Below are 20,852 nucleotides of genomic sequence, written 5' to 3'. Positions count from 1 at the left end.
TTATTTTTATCCACTAACAGAATACAAGTGCTGCCATCATCCTCTAAGTTAAAGTGACCATTGTCACCTCCTAGGTATGGCTCTGCTGGATGGTTTTTCTTTTTGATGAGAAGTTCTATGGAGAGGGGGACACTGGAAAAAGTCTGCAATGTAAGAAATGAAAGCCATCACAAATTTTTTTTTTTTTTTTTGGTGAGGCAATTGGGGTTAAGTGACTTGCCCAGGGTCACACAGCTAGTAAGTGTTAAGTGTCTGAGGCCAGATTTGAACTCAGGTCCTCCTGAATCCAGGGCTGGTGCTCTATCCACTACACCACCTAGCTGCCCCTACTTAAACTTTTAAAAGTTAAGAAAATACTGTAACAACAAAGATCCAGCAGAACTATCGACATATCATTGAAAAGAATGCAATCGACTAATATGCATTTCAAAGTACCTACTGTATACAGGTACTGTGTTCGGAACCAGGAATACAAAGGCAAAAATGAACCAGCTCTTGTCCTCAAGGAGTTTACACTCTAATGGAAGAGATAGACATCATCTGCATCTATAGGTATACAGAATACATACAGCATGAAGACAAGGTGGTTTGGGGGAGGGGACACTAGTCCTCTCATGAAATGTTTCATGTAGAAGGTAGCACTGGAGATGTGTTTTGAAGGAAACCAGAGATTTCAAGAGGTAGAGATGAGAAGGGAGTAGATTCCGGGCATAGGGTACAAGCATTGCAAAAGCATGGTTTGTAGTGTGTGAAGAACGGTCACGGCAGCTAAATCACAGATTATGTGGAGGGGAGCTGTCCAGTTCTGGTCTTGTGCAAGAGGTTCCATGAGATCTGAGGAGCCTCTTTGCTAATGTCCTAAAACAGTTTCCTATACTCTCCTTTTCCAAAGCACCCACTGCTAGGTCACAGATCAAGCGTCCAGGAGGTAGGTCACTGAAATACCCCCAGGTTTGCTGGGGGCATTGCTTCCTGTCTCACAACTGCCCTGGTGGTTGGAGGGAAGTGTGGGGATTAACTCAGCCTCCCTAGTTCCATTAGTATCCTTGCCCACAATCAGAGAAGTATGTAAGAAAACGGGAAAAGTCTGTTGTATAATCATGCTAATAACTGACATCGGCCACAGTTTTTGTCTGTGGTGGAAGAGAGAGAACCATAGTTCTTCCATAAAAGTCGAAGATGTATTTCTTTGTCCCCTCTAAAAGGTATCATCTCCATGATGCTGAGATGAATAGCCTTCACCCTGACCCCTTCCATCTGTCTTTCAGTATTTCCTGCCTTCCTTCTGATTACATGTAACCTTTAAAAATAATGTCTGCCTGAAAGCCTAGGTCACATGGTGATTGACTCCATAAATATCAAGGGCATTAAACAAATAGGTGTTTTTTATCGACATTTTCATCTTCCTGGATGAATGCACTTTTCCCTGACTTCCATCTCTTAGAATTTCTGTCTTCAAAGCCACAGTTCAGGTGCCACCTCCTAAAAGAGCCCTTTTCTGTCCCCTTCCTCCCACCCTCTCAAGTCTTTAGAACTCAATAGCTCTTTTTCCATATAAATATTTTATTATTTTCCAGTTACATGTAGAGATAGTTTTCAACATTGGGTTTTTTTTGGGGGGGGGGTCAGGCAATTGGGGTTAAATGACTTACCCAGGGTCACACAGCTAGTAAGTGTTAAATGTCTGAGGCCAGATTTGAACTCAGGTACTCCTTACTCCAGGACTGGTGCTCTATCCACTGTGCCACCTAGCTGCTCCTCAACATTGTTTTTTATAAGATTTCTTGTTTCAAATTTTTCTCCCTCCCCTCCTTCTCTCCCTCCCTAAGACTGCAAGTAATCTGATATAGGTTATATATGTACAATCACATTAAACATATTTCTGCATTAGTCATGTAATGAGAGAAGAATCAGAGCAAAAAGGAAAAACCTCAAAAAAGAAAAACAACAAAAACAATAGAAATAGTATGATTCGATTTGCATCCAGATTCAACAGTTCTTTTTTTCTGGATTTGGAGAGCATTTTCCATCATGAGTCCTTTGGAACTATCTTGGATCATTGTATTGCTGAGAAGAATCAAGTCTAACACAGTTGATCAACACACAATGTTGTTGATACTGTGTACAGTGTTCTCCTGGTTCTGCTTATTTCACTCATCATCAGTTCATGCAAGTCCTTCCAGGTTTCTCTGAAATCCTCCTGCTCATCATTTCTTACAGCACAATGAACTCAATAACTCTTTTTTTTAATTGTCCATATGTTATGTTTTTTTTGTTTTATTTTTTTTAATGTATAAGGTATTCTATTTTTTCCATTACATGTAAAGATAGTTCTCAACTTTTGTTTATACAAGCTTTACAATTTCAGATTTTTCTCCCTCCCTCCCCTCCCTCCCCCCCTCCCCTAGACAGCAGGTAATCTGATATAGGTTATGTCTATATATCTCTATACATATACATAAAACTCAATAACTCTTGAAATTATTTTGCATTTACCTATGGTATCCCTGTTGTAAGCTCCTTGAGAGCAGAGACAATTTTCTTTTGAACAAAGTAGGTGTTTAATCAGCCAATCAGAAAACATTTATTAAGAGCCTACTGAGGGGCAGCTAGGTGGTGCAGTGGATAAAACATCGGTCCTGGATTCAGGAGGACCTGAGTTCAAATCTGGCCTTAGGCACTTGACACTTACTAGCTGTGTGACCCTGGGCAAGTCACTTAACCCCCATTACCCCACAAAACCAAAGCAAAACAAAACAAAAAAAGAGCCTACTGGGTACTAGGCACTGTGCTAACTTTCTTGGATATAAAACCAAGAATGAAACAGACCCTGCTTTGGAGGAGCTTACATTTTGTTTGTAGAACTGAATTCATGGTTGTTATTTTTCCTTTTTTGTCATTTTTGCCAGTGTGATGGGTGTAAGGTGGAATTTTAGAATTGCTTTAATTTCTCTAATTATTGGTGATACCGTGATTGTTAGTTTAACAGCTCCATGGCAGTGCACCCACCCTGGTGATGCTCTACTGGTTTAAACTATCAATGTAGTTGTATTATCTGGCAAGAATCCAAATTGGTGTTTAGAAACAAGGTTCCCTGGGGCAAAGCCCTACTCTCCCTATGCTAGTAACAGCTTTGTATAGCTGTAGAATCAGACCAGAAGGAATGATAAAGCAAGTAAATGACACGTGGATAATGTTCTTTATACATTAGGGCATATTTTATGCAGATAATCTTGTATATGAGCAAATGATGGTCTATGAATGTACCTTCATGGGATACTCCTTGCAACCCTGAAATCTGTCTGTGCTTCTTCATCTCCTGTGACTCCTGGCTGTGTCTTATGATCATTTGGAGCATCAAAGATCTAGAATTGGAAGTGACCTTAGGGGTCATCCAGTCCAACACCATCCTTTTACGTGTGGGGAAACTGTGGTCCCTTAAGGTTATAAGTGACTTGCCCAGGGCCCCACAGGTAGCAAGCAGCAAAGTCAGTATTTCTGCCCAGATCCTCAGATTTGGAGGATTACTCTTTCTACCATGCCATGCTACCTATAGATTTCACATAGTGGGTGTAGTCAGCACGATGGAGATCCTCCTCAGTGTCTCTGGGCACAGTGGGTTTCAGAGCTCTATTATCCCTTTCTACTATCACATTACCGCTCCACCTTGTCTTCATGAAGCTTTTTGATCAATATCTCTTATGTTATCTATTTTTGTTATGTAAAGTTAGGTTCATAATTCCATTCAGTAAGCATTTATTAAATGCCTTAGCATCATGTGAGTTCCAGAATAGCAGTTACACTATCCCTCTGTTATTCCTTTCTACCATTATGATTGGTCTACCTTATCCAGTCAGGAGGCTTTTTTAAATCATAAAAGTATTTTATTATTTTCCAGTTACATGTAAAAGGTAGCTTTCAACATTTATTTTCATAAGATTTTTAGTTACAAATTTTTTTCCCTCCCTCCTTTCCCACCCCTCCTCCCAAGACAGAAAGCAATCTGATATAGGTTATATATGTATAATCACATTAAACATATTTCTGCATTAGTCATATTGTGAAAGAAGAATCAGAACACGAGGGAAAAACCTCAAAAAAAGAAAAAAACAGCCAAAAGTACAAACAGGATGCACTCAGAATCCACAGTTCTTTTTTTCCAGTCAGGAGGCTTTTTGATGATATCTCTTATGTTGATCTGTTTTTATTATTTAAAGTTAGGTTCATAATTCCATTCATTAAGCATTTGTTAAATGCCTGGCACATAGCTGATGCTTAATAAGTGCTTGCTGACTCACTGACTTCCTATTGTAGCCAGGGTATTGTCCTGAGCTCTTTGGGTACAAATAAAATCGTGGACAGCCATTGTCCACATAAAACTTTGTTTCTTCTGGGAGATGCAATGTATCTGGAAATAAATGTAATCCCAAGTAGAGTGTAATAGGCTACAGGAGAGACCTAGACAACAAAACCACATCCTCAGGCAAGGCTTTGTGGAGGAGGTGGATCCTGAGTTGGCCTTGATGAAAGAGACAGATTCCGATAAACAAAGATGGCAGAGGGAGTCCGTTCTAAGCATGGCCTAAGCCATGGACGTAGAAGAAGGAATGACAAAGCCATGGAAGAATGATCTTTCCAGATTAGCTAAAGTGTAAAATGCATGAAGGGGAATCATGATAACGATAATGTAGCTTTTATAGAGTCCCTTAAAGTTTGCAAAACTCTTTCCATGTTATCTCATTTGATTCTTACTACAGTCCTTTCAGAGAGAGAGATGCTATTATTAACCTCATCTTCATGAGGAAACTGAAGGAGAGAGAGGTTAAGTGATTTATGTGGGGCCACACAGATGGTAAATTTTCTGAGGCAGAATTCTAACTTGAGTTTTTCTGATTCCCAAGTCCATCACTATGGAGTGAAAAATCTGGAAAGAGAAGTTGGATTTGGGTTGTGGTGAACCTTGATAGCTGGGCTACAGAGTATATATTTTGTCCTGGAGACCACTGGGAGTCACTGATGATTTTAGAGCAGGGGAATGACTTGGATAGGCCTGTGCCTTCAGATGGTTAGGACAGCTGTGTGGAAAATGAAGTGGAAAGGGAAGAAACCAGACAGAGAGAGATTAATGTGCAACATTTTCCCATTCTCTAAGCTTTAGGTTTTGAAGACTGGAATTAGGGTCAAAGTATTATCAATGGAAAATTATTTTAAGCTAAAAATTGGTTTTTATATCACCATGCCTCATTCGTTTCTTCTTTTTATTTTTCTTTAATTAATAAGCATTGCTTTTTTTCTTCCATTCATCTCCCCTCCCCTACTGAAGGAAAAAAAAAAGGCAAAGACAAAACCCAAGTAACAACTAAGCTAGTTAAACAAAACAGATTCCTACATTGGCTGTGTCCAAAAATATTTCTCTTCTTTCATCTTGAGTTCATTCTCTCTCTGCAAGGAGGGCAGTAGCCAGCCATATGCCAATGTATGAAGGCAAGAGAGTTTCAGGATGAGATCACAGAGTCCAGGCAATCCAGTTTGATGGTGATATAATTTATATGACTAGAGGGAAAATATGAAATCAGGCTAGAAAGGTAGATTGGAGCCAGATTGATGAGACCCTCAAATGTTAAACTCAGGGGTTTATATTTTAGCCTTTTCATAATGGAGAACCACTGTAGCATTTTGAGCAGGGGAATTTTGTGTCTATTCTCATGTGCTATGAATGTTGTTTGACAATTGTAGGATGGCTGGATTGGAAAGGGGAGAGCTTGGGAATAGGGAGCATGGCTAGGCAGCTATTACACTAATCTAGGCAAGAGGTGATGGGGGCTTAACTGGTGAACAGAAGACAGGAGAGCTATGGCCACCAGGTGGTACCTGATTGGACTGGAGGAGGATGGGGGAGGAGTTACTGATGTCTCCAGGATAGGTTTGAAAATCTGGGTTAGGAGGATGATGGTACATCAACAGAAATTGGCAAAATTGGTCTGGTAAAAATAGCATCATTTTCCTGTGGTTGTTTTTGTTCTCTCATTTCTGGGTCAAAGATCATTTTTCTTGGCAGAGAAAATGGAAGCAAAGTAGTAATGGAGCAGCTTGACCTGCTCTGTTGTCAGTCACCATCCCATCCATTCCAAGCAAAGGTCTTTGCCTTTCTTTGATCTTCCTTTTCCTCCCAACAGAACTTTAAAAAAAACCCTTTTTTGTTGACTTTGTTTTTTCTCCCCAGCCTCAAATCCTTGTAAGGTTTAGCATTCCTGACACATTTTTTTTCTTATTTAGAATTTTTATTTTTCCAAATTACATGTAAAAACAAATTTTGATATCAAATTAAAAAAAAACAACTTTGTGTTCCAAATTCTCTTCCTCCCTCCTTCCCCACCAAGAATTCAAGCAATTCAATATAAGTTATACATGAGTAGTCATGCAAAATATTTCCACATTAGCCAGGTTGTAAAGAAAACAGACAAAAAACAAAACTTCAGATAAAGGAACTAACAAAAATATGCTTCTATCTGTATTCAGATACCATCAGTTCTTTCTCTGTAGATGGATTTCATTTTCCATTAAGTCCTTCAGAGTTGTCTTGGATCACTGCAATATTGAAAATAACCAAGCCTGACACATTTTTATAAGGTCATGCAATGTTTTTGGTCTCATTTTTTATTGTGTGGCCTTGCATTTATGCCTTCTGTACATCATCTTTGAAAAGTCTAAGTTGGCTTATGAGTTTCCTGTGCATCTATGCCAGTCTTTTTTTTAAATACAATTCCTGCTTTTCTTCCTCATCAGAATTGGTGTGTGTGTGTGTGTGTGTGTGTGTGTGTGTGTGTGTGAGTATAGGTGTATTTTCAGAATTTCATGCTCAAGATATTGTCATCCCTCTTGGACTGAATTTTCCTGTATAATTTTAGCCCATGAGCCTTCACTATTTTTCCTCTGAATATTTGAAACCTACCCTTCCAAAATCATGGGGGGCTGGGCATGGTGGCCTACTTCTGCGATTCCTACTGCTGGAGCTCATGAGCTCAGGGGTGATGACCTACAGTATACTCTGCTGATTGAGTATCCATATTAAGTACAAAATCAGTGGGGTGAGCTCCTTGAGAGTGGGGGGGGCACCAGTTTACCCATGGAGGAGTGAGCTGGCCCTGGTCAGAAACAGAACAGGTAGAAGATCCTGTGTCAATCATTGGTGGGATTGAGCCTGTGAGTAGTCCAAGTATTTCCAGCTTGATAGAGATAGAGATAGTTTTGAGTGAGAGTGGTTAAGAGGGTCAAAGATGAGTCTGGAATTTCTAACCTGGGTGACTAGGAAGTTGGTTTGTTCAGGTTCCAGTTCTGACACCTACTAGTTGTATGATCCTGGACAAGTCAGTTAATGTTTCAGTGACTCAGACAACTCTCTAAAAATTTATATTGTTAAGAAAGTGACAAAAATACTACTCTGTATGCCAGGTTTGTGATAGATTTTCTGCACTCTTTATCTATTTCTTCTTTCTGTCCTGGTGGTTTGTAGTATACTTGGATAACATGCTCACTTCTGATCCTATTGCCATTATCTTCATCCAAATGCTCTCCAGCATTTTTTACCCTTCTAGTCCCTGAATTTCCTCATGATCACAATCCATCTCTCTCTTATGTTCTTTGTGAAAAACTCCACTGACTTTCTAACTGGAAAATAAAGAGAACGTTTGACTATTTATGAAAGAAGATGACTTGAGGATAGATATTGCATAATCCCAGTGAGAAAAGGGAGAGGTGTGTCTTCTTCCTGTCCTTTTCACTTTCCATACCTCATGAAGGGACTAGAAATCTCAAGTTAGAAACTCATTCTGCACTTAAACCAAGTTGTGAGTACTCTGACACAGGTGTTGTTTCCAAGGGCAAGGGTGGTGAGATTCCCCGAAGAGATTAGTAAAATTGGGCTCTCACTTTCTGACTCTCCATCACTTAAAAGAGTTTCCAAGCTTAGGTGATTTCATTATTCACAAGAGTCCTTCAGTGGAGGACTTTAAATGCCTCACTGTTGCCACAATTAATCTTTTGCTGCTTTGGTTTATAAGGGAGATGACAGATGTGCAGATGGAGCATTTGAGCCCCAAATATCAGAGGATTTCAGAAATAATGGAATTGATGACTGGAAGCTTGTTTCAGTTTTCCTTTGGCCTTTATTTGGGCAGTATTGTGGTATAGAGGAGGGAGTAATCAATGACTTTAGAGTTGGAGGACCTGGGTTCAAATCCATGACTGACCACTAAATGTGGAGGAAGGGACCTTGTTCAATGGGACCATTACAGAAATAGCTGTGGTTTCAAATCCTCTGGTCCTTGAGTGGTCACAGAATTCAGCAGAAAAAAATGAGCTCTTTAAGAGCCACAAACTGCTGGGCATCTGTTGTCAACACTCACCACTGCATTGAAATGCACCAAGAACATTTGGTTGTGCAGCAGGAGTCCTGATGGAATGGGCAGTGGCAGCCAAGGAGCTTATGTGGGTCTTGGGCAGTTTTTCTAGAGCTAGTCCTTGGCTTTAGATGCAGAGCTGGTGAGTTACCATCTTCCAGGGAGGCAAAGAAGGCAAGACTTTATTGATCAGACCTGTCAGGGACAGGATAGTATAAAATATTGATTGTGTATGTAGATAAGATATAAATACCTATAATGTGTCACTCCCCGCCCCCCCCCCTCGCCCAAGCATACCTGAATATGGTAAAAATAGGAAGAGGGAGGAAGATTCCTCTGTGTGTGTGTGTGTGTGAAAGAGAGAGAGCACACATACACACACACACACACACACACACACACACACACACAAAGGTGCCTCTCAGTGTGGGAAGTTATATCCACCAATACAGATTGCAACCCATGGGGTAGCTTGGCATGGTAAAAAGAGTGCTGGATATGGAGTTGCGGTGCCAGGACTCAAACCCCAGCTCCAACTTGGTGTTCATTTTTGGAGCTCTCCCCCTAGAGCCCAATCTGGTTTATCGGTGACTATACAAACTAGTCCACTCAGCCCATCTGTCTACTGGTTGGCTCTAAACACCAGATCATCCTTGAGCTTCACATCCTATCCAGTCGTCTCATCATCTCCTCTGCAGTATCTGTCCCCTCCCTCCGTCCTCAAACCCTGCAGAACAAAGCTCCCTTCCCTGGTCCAGTCTCTCCAAATGCCATGTCTTCTCCTATTGGAATGTCATATCCTTGAGGTGAGGAACTATCTCTTTTAAAACCCCTATCACACAGTGGTGCTTAATAAATGCTCATTCCTTTACACACATTCCATACCAAATAAATACGGTCTCTAGAGTTTATTTATAAGGGAAATAGATATCAAGGTTTGACATCTACAGGTTTGAAGATAATCAAAAGTATGTATCAAAGAAACAATCTCCTGGGTTCTCAAGCTTATTCTGCCATCCAAAACCATCTTAAATTTCCTGGCCAAGTCTGTACTCCCCAGTCATTACTCTCCAAGGTCAGACTTTAGATTGTCCTTCTTCTCCCTAACTCAGAATGAACCTGCCTCATTTTCCCACTGAATGTCCCCATCTCCCTTCCCTTCAGAAGTGGGGCTCAACCACCCAAAGGGATCATGTTTCAGTTCAACCACCACAGGCCCCCTTGGCCAATCAAGATCCCCTGCTGAGCCTCTGATGCTACAAGCATGAAGTATCTTTGAGTTGGAAGGGCCTGAGATCATGCAGTCCTACCTGAGCAAGAATGCCTTCTATGAGTCAGCAAGTCAACTAGCATTTATTAAGCATCACGTAGAGGAAACAGTAGGTACAAAATCAATTCACTAGACCTCTCCAAGAGTGTTTCCTCACCTGTAAAGGGAAAATAATACTTGTACTACCCACTTTTCACAGTTGTGAAGAAGTTGCTTCATGAACCTTAAAGGACAGGAGTAAACAGAGGTGGAACTAGGATGGGGGCAATTGGAGCTTTGTCTCAGGGTGCTGGCTTCTAGGGGTTGTGCGCATCTTCTCTGGAACAGCTGGGAGGTCAGTGCCCCATGCACTTCCCATTTCCTCCCACCTTGCTACCCTCTACTAATCTGCACAACATGCCATGATCCCATTTTTTCATCCCACTCTGGGCCATCCCTAATCTCTGCCCTGCCCTTCCACCCAGGTCTTACCGTGGTGCCTCACTCCTGGGACCCACCTCCACCACACTCCCTCCTACAATTCCATCAAGGGTGCAGGCTGGGTTTTCTGGGAGGAAGAAGGCTGCTCTGCCCTCAGTGTGACTGCATTGGTGTTTAGACTGTCCTCTGCACTACTGTCTTCCCTTTCCCCAATTGTTTTTGCCCCAGATGAGAGAATTCTAAGTTATGACTCGGTATAGAAATATGACTTGTTAAGATTTGGAGCCCAAAGACCTGGATTCTTGTTCCAGTTTGGCCTTGGGCAAGTCACCTGAAAGTTCTGGGCCTCTTTCCTTATCTCCTCAGTGATCTCTAAGGTCCCAGCCTTTCTACACCATAGGATATTAGCCTGAGATTGAAGTGATATTCAGAGGGAAGAACCAATGAGTCATGTGTGGAGGTGGGCCAGGTTAGATGTCCTATGTTGGAGCAGAGGTCCAGTTCAGGGGAGCAGAGACCCGAGGCGTGGGGAGCACTTCATTGTTGTATAACAGAAACAAGATTTTTTAAAAAAGATACTTTTTCTACTTCCCACTGGTCTCTCCTTGCTCCCTTAATTCCAGCCATATGGTAGCATGGAACCCTGCCAGCCCTGCGGGTGGGGTTTGGGACACAACCAAGTAGAGTGTTCCTGCCTTCCTATGAGGTGACAGATTGCCTCTGTTTGGGCCTTTCCCTTTTGTCATTGCACTTTTAGCTGCCTCTGACATCCGTTGTCATTCTAGCATTGAACTGTTTTGTAATGATTTGTATTTATTCTTTATGTGCTTTTCTCTATCGATCTGTCTATCCATTAGTCACTTCTCTCTACCTACCTAGGCATCAATCCCATCTATTCAGCCATGTTTGTCTATCCATCTTTCTCTTCACCTATCCATCTGTTTATCCTTACATCCATCCATCCATCCACCTATCCATTCATTCATCCATCCATGTATTTATCCATATATCTATCCTGTCTATATATTTACCTACCTACCTATCTACCTATCTACCTATCTACCTATCATCTATCTATCTATCTATCTATCTATCTATCTATCTATCTATCTATCTATCTATCTATCTATCTATCCATCCATCCATCCATTAATGTTGTCAATACTAATAGAATATATGCTCCTAGAAGGAGCCTGTTTCACTTTTGTCTTTGCATGCCCAATGCCTGGTATATAGTAGTTGCCTAATAAATGCTTGTTGATAGATGACTTGGCTTGTTTAGCCCCAAAGAGTACTCAGTGTCATCACTCACAGCTGACCAGTCTTGATTATCCCACAATTCTACTCCGTTTATCAATCTTGTTTACCAACTGGGATTTCTTTATGACCAACAGTGCACACAGTTCAATAGTAATATTATTTTAGTGGATAAAATACTCTGGGGGAAAATATTATGCTGATGGAATGCTCTGAACTTGTCCCAGCTCCATCACGCTTGTGGTGCTCTCTTTTCAGGATGTCTGTGGCTCCTCCCAGCTATTGCTTTGTGGCCTTCCCCCCACGGGCCAAGGATGGGCTGGTGGTGTTTGGGAAGAATTCGGCTCGGCCCAGAGATGAAGTCCAAGAGGTTGTCTATATTGCAGCTGCTGACCACGAACCTGAAAGCAAAGTGGAGGTGAGTGATAAGGGATCTGTGCTTTATTCTGTGGCTTGTGGCTTTTTGTCTTCCTTCCTCCCTTCCCTTGGGGCTGACTTAGCTCATGCCACCCTGATGTCCTTCTGGGAAGCATGTGTGCTGGTCCCAGCTGCCACCTGGGCTTCTATTTGGTGTCATTTCACTGGCTCAGGTTCAGTGATGTGAGTAAATGGCTGTGAGGTCTTGCTCAATAACATCTGATTTATCTCTCACTTTTAGATTGTAAGTGCCTTGAGGGCAGGGACTGTCTTTTGCCTATCTTTGTATCCCCACTTAGCACTGTGCTTGACACTTGGTAGGTACCTAGTAAATGTTTATTGACAGACAGATGAATTTCACAGCCAAATGTTTGGTTTAAACCTTGATTGGGTTTTAGTAAGAACCCTGCCCAACTCCAGGCTTTCATTCTGGTGTGATGCAGAGTCAAAGGCTTTTGAGTCTAATCCCTAAGTTCCAGCATTTATACTTATTTTCCTTGTTGTTAATTTTGTGCAGTATACAGTAGCCCCCATGAAGTCTATTCCACATTAGGAGAAACCAAAGAGTGAAGGGTATCATTGGGCTCCCTGCATTCTTTCTCTGAGGTTGGCATTCCTTCTTAGTTCAGTCTGAGTGATGGCTGCTCCAGCTGGGGCTCTGGTGTACTAGCCAGTTCCCAAGAGGCTTTGTTTGGGGGTAAGTACTGTGTAGAGAGGGGCTTTGACAAAGCCATACCTCCTTCGATAGGGTGAAGAATTCTTGAGTAAAAAAATTCTTTGGGTCTAAATGAACCAGCCTTTGGTTAGTTCTATGGCCAGAGTGTCAGGGTTAAAAGGGACCTCAGAGGCTATTTAGACCACCAAGGAGTCCCCCAGCATTTATTAAGCACCTACTGTTTGCAAGACCATTTTTAACCAAATAGCCTATTTATAAGAAATTTATAAGAAATTTCTGAGACAGATCCTTTTCAGTTTGGGGATGTGTAACTGGACTGACTGCATTCACTGGGGAAGTAGTAAAACCCTGTTCCAGTATAATGCTGTTCTTTATTTCATGGTTCAGATGAACCACAACTTAAAACATTCCCCCTTCACTGAACCGTATGAGGTTATTTTTATAACTGCATACAGTAAATATTTGATATACTATGATAAATTCTCTATCCTGCTGCTCCAGGAGTCTTAACCACCAGCACTGAAAAGGACCTCCACTGTACTGAGTTTTCTATAAATATTGCCCTTTATAAGTGGTTGTATTAGTTTATAAAAAGAACAGTATCTGACATTGATATTGCCAAGTCTGTAAGAATGTATGACTCTGAGCCAGCCATTGTACTAAGCACTGGGCATACGAAGAAAGGCAAAGACCCCAGCCTCTGCCCCCCAGGGGCTCCCTATCCAGTGGGGGAGACAATGATACACAAACAAGATGGAGACTGGGTACACTGGAGATGTGTCAGAGGGAAGGTGGAGCATGTGAGGGGACTAGGAAAAGGTTCTTGTAGAAGGTGAGGCTTTAGCTGAGGATGGAAGGCTTACACCTACACTCATGGCAAGGACAGTGGAGACAGAAGCCCTGGATTCAGATCCCACCTCTCATGCTTAACATCTGTATGACCTTGTCACTTAACTTTGCTGGACCTCAGTTTCTTCCTCTGTAAAAGGAGGGGGTTAGACCATTGGAGGCCCCTCCACCTCTTGAGCTGGGATTTCTTTTGATGCTGATAATTTGACAGACCTTTTTGTTAGATGTGTGTAAACCTCTAAGAGGGGCCATTAGGTGAGTTCAGGACCTGGAGTCAGAAGAGCTGAGTTCAAATCTGACCTCAGACACTTTCTAGATGTGGGACCCTGGGCAAATCACTTCACCCCAGTTGCCTCAGTTACCTCATCTGTCAAATGAGCTGGAGAAGGAAAGAGCAAACCACTCCAGTATCCTTGCCAAGAAAACCTCAGAGTCAGAAAGTATTGAACGCAACCGAAATGACTAAACAACAAAAAGCCTCTAAGAGGCATATGTGTTTCTGTCTGCTTTGCACCCGTGCAACATCTGTGCCTATGCACTGACTGACAAGTGCTTTGGGGTTTGGAATCTCTGCCTCATTATTCAGCTGATAGTAGGAGAGTAACAGCAAATTCACAATCCCACTTTCTGCAACTGTTGGGTTTGTTTCCATGAATACAGCAGCCTCTTCACTTTGCCTTTGGCTTCCTCTAGCCAGAAAAGGCAGCAGAGGTGTGACTTCCCTGCTGTGGCCCCCACCTGACCTATCTACCCTCAGGTGATCTCAAGACCTCCAGACCCAACCTCACAACAGCAAATAAACACACATTTCCAACACCTGGGACAGGCCGAATTAGGCAGAACTCTAAAGATGTCAGTACCCAGCTGGGCCTTATCCTCTGCCTCTGAACTCTTTGCATCCCATGGACTCATTGGCATTTTGGTGAACTTTTCCAAGATCCATGTTTTTAAATGCATAACATAAAATACATAGGATTACAAAAGGTATATTAGATAAAGCATCAGGCCTGGAGTCAGGAAGACCTGAGTTCAAATGTGATCTCAGACACTTACTAGCTGAGTGACCCTGGCCAAGTCACTTTACCCTGTTTGATTCAACTTCCTCATCTGTAAAGTCGGGATAATCATAGTACCTACCTCCCAGTGTTGTTGTCAGGATTGAATGAGATAATTGTAAAGCACTCAGTACAGTATTTGGTGCATAATAAGTGCTATGTAAATGTCAGCTATGATTATTATTAATATATTGTTGTTCAGTTGTTTTCAGTCGTATCTGACATGGAGAGTCAAAGATACTTGAGCAGTTTGCCATTTCTTTCTCTTAGAGGGCGGTTCTTATGCTATGATTTTGGGTGGCCTCCCCAGGGCTGGCCAACTTGCATATAGGGAAGTGAGGGAATATATTATGTTGTTATCAGGGAGGAAAAACAAGCCAGTGGCAAAGAAAGCGTTATTTGGGGGACATCACTGTACCAACCTCCAAAAGCTGTTACTGTCAGCATTTTCCCATGAGTATGCTCTACAAGTTTAGAGCCTCTCTCACAGGAGCCTGTAGTGATGGCCTCAAACCCATCTGGCCTAGTCTCCTAACAATGGTGCCCATTCATCCATTCTATGAGCTCCAGCCTCCCCGAAGCAGAGACCTTGTTGACGTCCATATTTCAGCTTGTGATGTTGCTGCTCACAAGTGGAATGACTACGGCTACCCCGTGTCTTATCAATTTTACAAGGAGCTGGAGCAGGAATAACATCCTAATAATTGTCCCCTCCTCAATCTCCCGGCCCAAAAACATTTCTAGGGAGTGAGGGGCCTTGGCACAAGGTCTCCAGGAGCCCCATTTCCTTCAACTGCTTTGCCCCTCCCCAGTCCATGACCCTGGATGATCTCAAAGCACAATGAGAAAATGAACCAAACAAAATTCTCCTCTCAGCAGAAGGTGGGAGACACCAGACGCTGAAGCCTTCTGCTTTTGTGATCCTGTCTGGTCTTGGATGATACATCCGTAAATCAGCCCGGACTCATAGAATGTCAGTGTGGAATGGAGGGGACTTCCCTCTCTAATATACCCAATGAGACTTCATCTAGCTTTTGCCAATGACCTCCCACGAGGGAGGAGACCCAAGGATTCTCAGGCCACTTTTAGGGGGAGGATGTCATTCCTGACATCAAGCCTAAAGTTGGCTCTGTAATTTCTGCCCACTGCTCCCTCTGAGGCCAGGGAGAACAGAGCCCATCCCTCTTCCATATGGAATCACCCTTGGGGGCATGAAGACAGTTATTGCACTTCTTCCCTTGACTCTTTTCCTCTTCAGGTTCAACATGACCAGTTCCTTCTACCAGTTCTTACAGATGGAGCGAGCTAGAGGCCCTCCTCTGGACTCTCTGTCATGTCCTTCCTAGAATGTGGCCTCCATTGTGGAACCCCAAGCTCTGGTCTCATCAAGACCTTGCCTGGGAGGGTCAGTGTAATTGGTCCTGGGCCTTGCTCAGGGACGACAAGCTTGGTGGTGATCTTCCCTGCCCCTTCTCGTTTCCAAGCCCACCCTGTGTCCTGCCCTCATCCCTCAGACCAAGAAGCACGCCTGACTCATCAGACCATTGCATGGTGGCAGTGCCAGGATTTTCTTCCCCCATCCAAGTACAGTAGGAATGACACAACGGGTTTTTTTCCATTCATTAAACAGATCTATTGTCCTGATGTCTCCACTCCCCCTCTCATTGGATCATGCCCAGGAATACTGGCTGCTGGAATGTGGAAGGGGGAGGCCAGGCTTGTCATGAGCCCATGAAATAATAAAGGACTTCCTCTAGAAGAATTGGCTTTTGTGTTTCTGGCTTCTGTTGGGCTCCATGATCTTTGCATATCTGATTTTTCAGCTGTTTTCAGGCTGCTTTGCTTCTCTGTCCTCCAGGTATTCATGGGCTCAGAAGCTCAAAGGAAACCCAAAGATAATCTTGGTTAAAATTAACTCCTAGAAAGTGACTTACCCAAGGTCACACAGCTAGTCAGGGATTTTCTGTGTGATTTTAGTCTTTATGTTGTAAGGACTTCATTATTTCTTTTTCTTTTTTTGTGGGGCAATGAAGGTTAAGTGACTTGCCCAGGGTCACACTGCTAGTAAGTGTCAAGTGTCTGAGGTTGGATTTGAACTCAGGTCCTCCTGAATCCAGGGCCAGTGCTTTATCCACTTTGCCCCCTCATTATTTTTATTGCTGACTATTAAGTTTGTAATTTTCCAAAATTAAATTTATTATTTAAAAATTCCTTTCAATGGTCTCAAACATGAGTATCTCAAAATAAAGGAGAATTTAAAATATATGCACATATAGTTTATTCTCTTGATTCCTTGTCCAAGACTTCAGTGGGGTACAAGGGAAAGAATGTTGGCCTAGAATGATGGAACTTGGGTTCAAATCCCACCTCTGATGCTTGTTACCTGTGCAATGTTGGACAAGTCGTTTTGTTTTCCTGTAACTCAGTTTCCTCACTTGTAAATTGAGGGGTATGGACTAGTTGGCCTCTAAATACCCTTCCAACTGTAGAGCTAAGAGGCTCTCTTTCCCTCACCTTCTCCTACAATATTTGCACCATATAATTTAGACTCTATTATTTATAAAAACAAAATCCCGAATCATTTCTCTAAAGTTTTTTTTTTAAAGAAGAAACTCATTTTTCAGGGTGTTTCAGAGTGTGATTATGTTGGTAAGTGGAAAATAAAGTGTGGGAGCCCAGAAAACACTCTCATCTGAGTGATCTAGGTATTCCAAGGCCAGTTTAGCTAAGGCCTCTGCAGCTAGAAAGTATCTCTAGGCTCAGATTTCATGATGCCTTTAATCCCGAACACAACAAACAGTGAAAATTGCTGGAGGTGGGAAAGGGCACCCATGCCTAGAGTTACATTTAGCTGAATTTAAAGGGCCCAGACCTTCTCAGGGTGTGGCCTTTAGCATCATGAATTTGATGCCTCTAGAGTCCCTGATTGGTTCCATTGTTAGAGACTAGATGGGCGTGGCCATAGGCTAGCTGCACAGTTTGACCAGTTTCGTGGAGCAGACCTACCATAAAAGGCAGAAAGTGAGGGCTTCTCCAGAAGACCTTTCCTTGTTTCCATTGGGAATGTTTTTTAGTTTATTATCGGGAGACTCGGCATTATGAACTGGGAGGCAGATTTCTTGGTTACATGTTAAAGAAGTTTTAGATATTTGTTATTGTTCAGTCATTTTCAGTCATGTCTGACTCTTCATGACCCAATTCGGGGTTTTCTTGACAGAGGAACTAGAGTGGTTTGCCATGCCCTTCTCCAGCTCATTTTACTGATGAAGAAACTGAGGCAAACAGGGTTAAGTGACTTGCCCAGGGTCACACAGCTAGGAAGTCTGTAAAGCCACATTTGAACTCAGATCTTCCTGACTCCAGGCCTGGTGCTCTAGCCACTGAGCCGCTTTCAAAAATGATAAATTTAACCATCAATAAAATGGAGAATAAAATAGATTTTCCTTTTCATTACAAATTTGAATAGAAATTTCACCCACTTGAAAATTTTCCATTTTTAAGGATGCTTTGCTTTGAGACCCCATTCCCACTGGAGTGCTCTGTACCAAGAATAAGACACGGCCTCTTTGTTGCCCAAATCAGAGATTACACAAGAGTTCTAAGAAGAGGCAGAATTTGTGGTAGAGCCTCAGCCTCCTGGAAACTTTCAGGGTGCTGTCCTCTCCCATCTGCTGGAGCCAGAATGCTGCAGCTGGGGCCTTAGCACTGCTAGGTGCTCCTCAGAGACCCTAACAAGCCTCCAGTCACTCAGTCCCCAAAGACTCCTGGTGCCATCTTCCCATCCTGCCCTTGGCACTTAACAGTCATGAGAGTTTGGGACCTCTTCAGACCCCTAATCTTGTTCATTTTGCCTCCATCACATATCTTGCCTCTATTGACCAATTGATAGCTACTCTTCCTCCCTGTTTCCAGTTCTTTGTCCTTACAAAAAGAGCTACTATCAATCTTTGTCCATATGGGTCCTTTTCCTCATTCTACTCCTCTTTCCACTCACTCATCATTCTCTCTTTCATTATCACAATGGCCTTCTTTTTATTTTGTGTGAGGCAATTGGGGTTAAGTGACTTGCCCAGGGTCACACAGCTAGTAAGTGTCAAGTGTCTGAGGGCAGATTCGAACTCAGGTCCTCCTGACTCCAGGGCCAGTGCTCTATCCACTGTGCCATCTAGCTGCCCCACAATTACCTTCTAATTGTCCTCCCTGCCTCAAGTCTTTCCTCTCTCTGAATTATCTTCTGTGCAGCTGATCGGCCACAGCCCTGTTCAATAAACTGCAGCAGCCCATCTTATCTCTGGGATCAAATACAAACTCCTCTCATCAATAGAACATAAGGTCTTTGAGAGCACGGGCTACTCTCATTTTTATCTCTGTATCCCTGGCACCTTGTACAGTCTCTTCCATAGAAGGTGATTAATAAGTGTTTGTTGATTGTGATTGATTTATTGGTGTCCAGATTGGCACAATAAGCTTTGACAAGTAACAGGTTCAAACCTTACCTCTGACACTTACTAGATGTGTGAACATGGGGAAGTCGATTAACTAACAAGGCTGAAGCTGTTTGCTTCCCTGCAAAATGGGAGTAATCATAATACTTATAGTACTTACCTCCAAGAGTTATAGTGAAGGTTCAGTGAGATACTGTGTGTGAAAGGCTATAAAAGTACCATCTGTTTATTGGTCAGATTTCCCCTGCATAACAGTGAATTTTGCTCTGTGTTCCACATACACAGAATCCCTCTGAAGCTAGGCCTGACCTTGTATTCCTTTCTAACCCCAAGATAATTAATTTGTGGGTGAAGCAGCTTTTGAAATCAAGAAATGTTCCTCCAAAAAAGGAGAAAGAGAAAGAAGGAAAGAAAGAAAAAAGGAAGGAAGGAATAGAGAAAGAAAGGAAGGCAGGCAGGAGCAAAGAAAGAAAAAATAAAAGAAGAAGGGAGGGAAGGAAGTATCCTGGTCATGGCAGCGTGATACAATAACTCTTGAATCAGTGGGTTTAAATCTCACCTCTAGTACTTCCTGGACCCCAAGCAAGGTCTTGGGCCTCAGTTTCCTCATCGGTACGATGAGCTAGTTGCACAAAATGGCCTGTGACATTCCTTCCTGCTCTGGATCCAGGATCCTATGGAGGAAAGAGTCAGAGGTTAGGGAGTAATGGAGTTTGGACCGGAACCCCGTTCTTTTGACAAGGGTGGGATTCCTCCTTCTTCTATACCGTGTTAAGCCAAGAGGTACACGTTGTAACGTCCGAGTAAAGTCAGGGGTGGGTAGCAACGCAATTAGAAAGGCAGCAGATGTGTATACCCTTTGACCCAGCAATACCACTTTTGGGTCTTTTTCCCAAAGAAATCATGGAAAGGGGAAAGGGACCCACATGTACAAAAATATTTATAGCTGCTCTTTACGTGGTGGCAAGGAATTGGAAGTTGAGGGGGTGCCCATCAATTGGGGAATGGCTGGACAAGTTGTGGTATATGAATACAATGGAATACTATTGTGCTGTAAGAAACGATGAGCAGGAGGAGTTCAGAGAAACCTGGAGGGTCTTGCGTGGGCTGCTGATGAGTGAGATGAGCAGAACCAGAAGAATATTGTACACAGTATCATCAACATTGAGTGTTGATCTACTGTGATGGACTAGATTCTTCTCACCAATGAAATGGTACAGAAGAGTTCCAGGGAACTCATGATAGAAGAGGATCTCCAAATCCAGGGGAAAAAAAAAAGAACTGTGGAGTATAGATGCTGAATGAACCATACTATTTCTTTTGTTTTTGGTGCTGTTGTTTTTTCTATTTTGAGGTTTTTCATCATTGCTCTGATTTTTCTTTTATAATATGACTAATGTTATATATAAAACCTATATCAGTTACCTGCTGTCTAGGGGAGGGGAGAGGGAGGGAGAAAAATCCTGAAATTGGAAAGCTTGTATAAACAAAAGTTGAGAACTATCTTTACATGTAACGGGAAAAAATACTTTATTAATTAAAAAAAAAAGAAAGGCAGCAGATTATAGTAGAGATCGAAGGAGAGTGAGAGTCCAAAGACTAGGGGTTCAGTGCTTGCCCCTCAGCTGCTCTGTGACTTTAGGCTGGTCCCTCACCTCTGGTCTCAGTCTCCCCAGACCAGATGATCCATAAAACGCCCTTGCCCAGCTCTGCATTCAGTGCCTCTGAGCCACTCTCGTCTCTGGCAAATTCAATCTCGGGTAAAACAAGCACACTCTTTATTCATTACAATCTTGACCATGAAGGAGATCGATCTAGTTTCTGAACCAAGTGATGTAACCAGGACTAAAGATTCCGGTCCAGTCCATTAGAAAGGAGAAGCAGCCCCTTGCCCTCCCCTACGGCCCAACGCCTAGCAGCCTCCAGGTTGCCTTCCCTGAGTTCTTTTCTGACTAGCATACTCGTTGGTACGGTCTCTAATCAGTCTTCTTAAGTAAAGTTAACAAGGACCAAAATGGACACGTGGTCCCTCCCCATCTCGTCCCATCTCCCCCCCATCTCCCC

At 42.6% G+C, this 20,852-nt stretch overlaps 1 protein-coding gene across 1 annotated transcript in view; it reads left to right on the top strand.

Annotated features, from left to right (window-relative positions):
- SCRN1 (secernin 1) overlaps window positions 1-20,852 on the top strand; it is a 62,146-nt gene that overhangs the window by 9,068 nt on the left and 32,226 nt on the right. The window contains exon 2 of the mRNA XM_043967053.1: window positions 11,605-11,764. Within this exon, the coding sequence (XP_043822988.1) occupies window positions 11,606-11,764 (159 nt within the window). The 5' untranslated portion in view covers window position 11,605. The remainder of the gene's footprint in view (window positions 1-11,604; window positions 11,765-20,852) is intronic.

The sequence above is a fragment of the Dromiciops gliroides genome, chromosome 5 (assembly GCF_019393635.1).
Source record: "Dromiciops gliroides isolate mDroGli1 chromosome 5, mDroGli1.pri, whole genome shotgun sequence".
NCBI lineage: Eukaryota > Metazoa > Chordata > Mammalia > Microbiotheria > Microbiotheriidae > Dromiciops > Dromiciops gliroides.
Note: the sequence above shows the minus strand (reverse complement) of the source record. Positions and strands in the feature narration are given on the sequence as shown.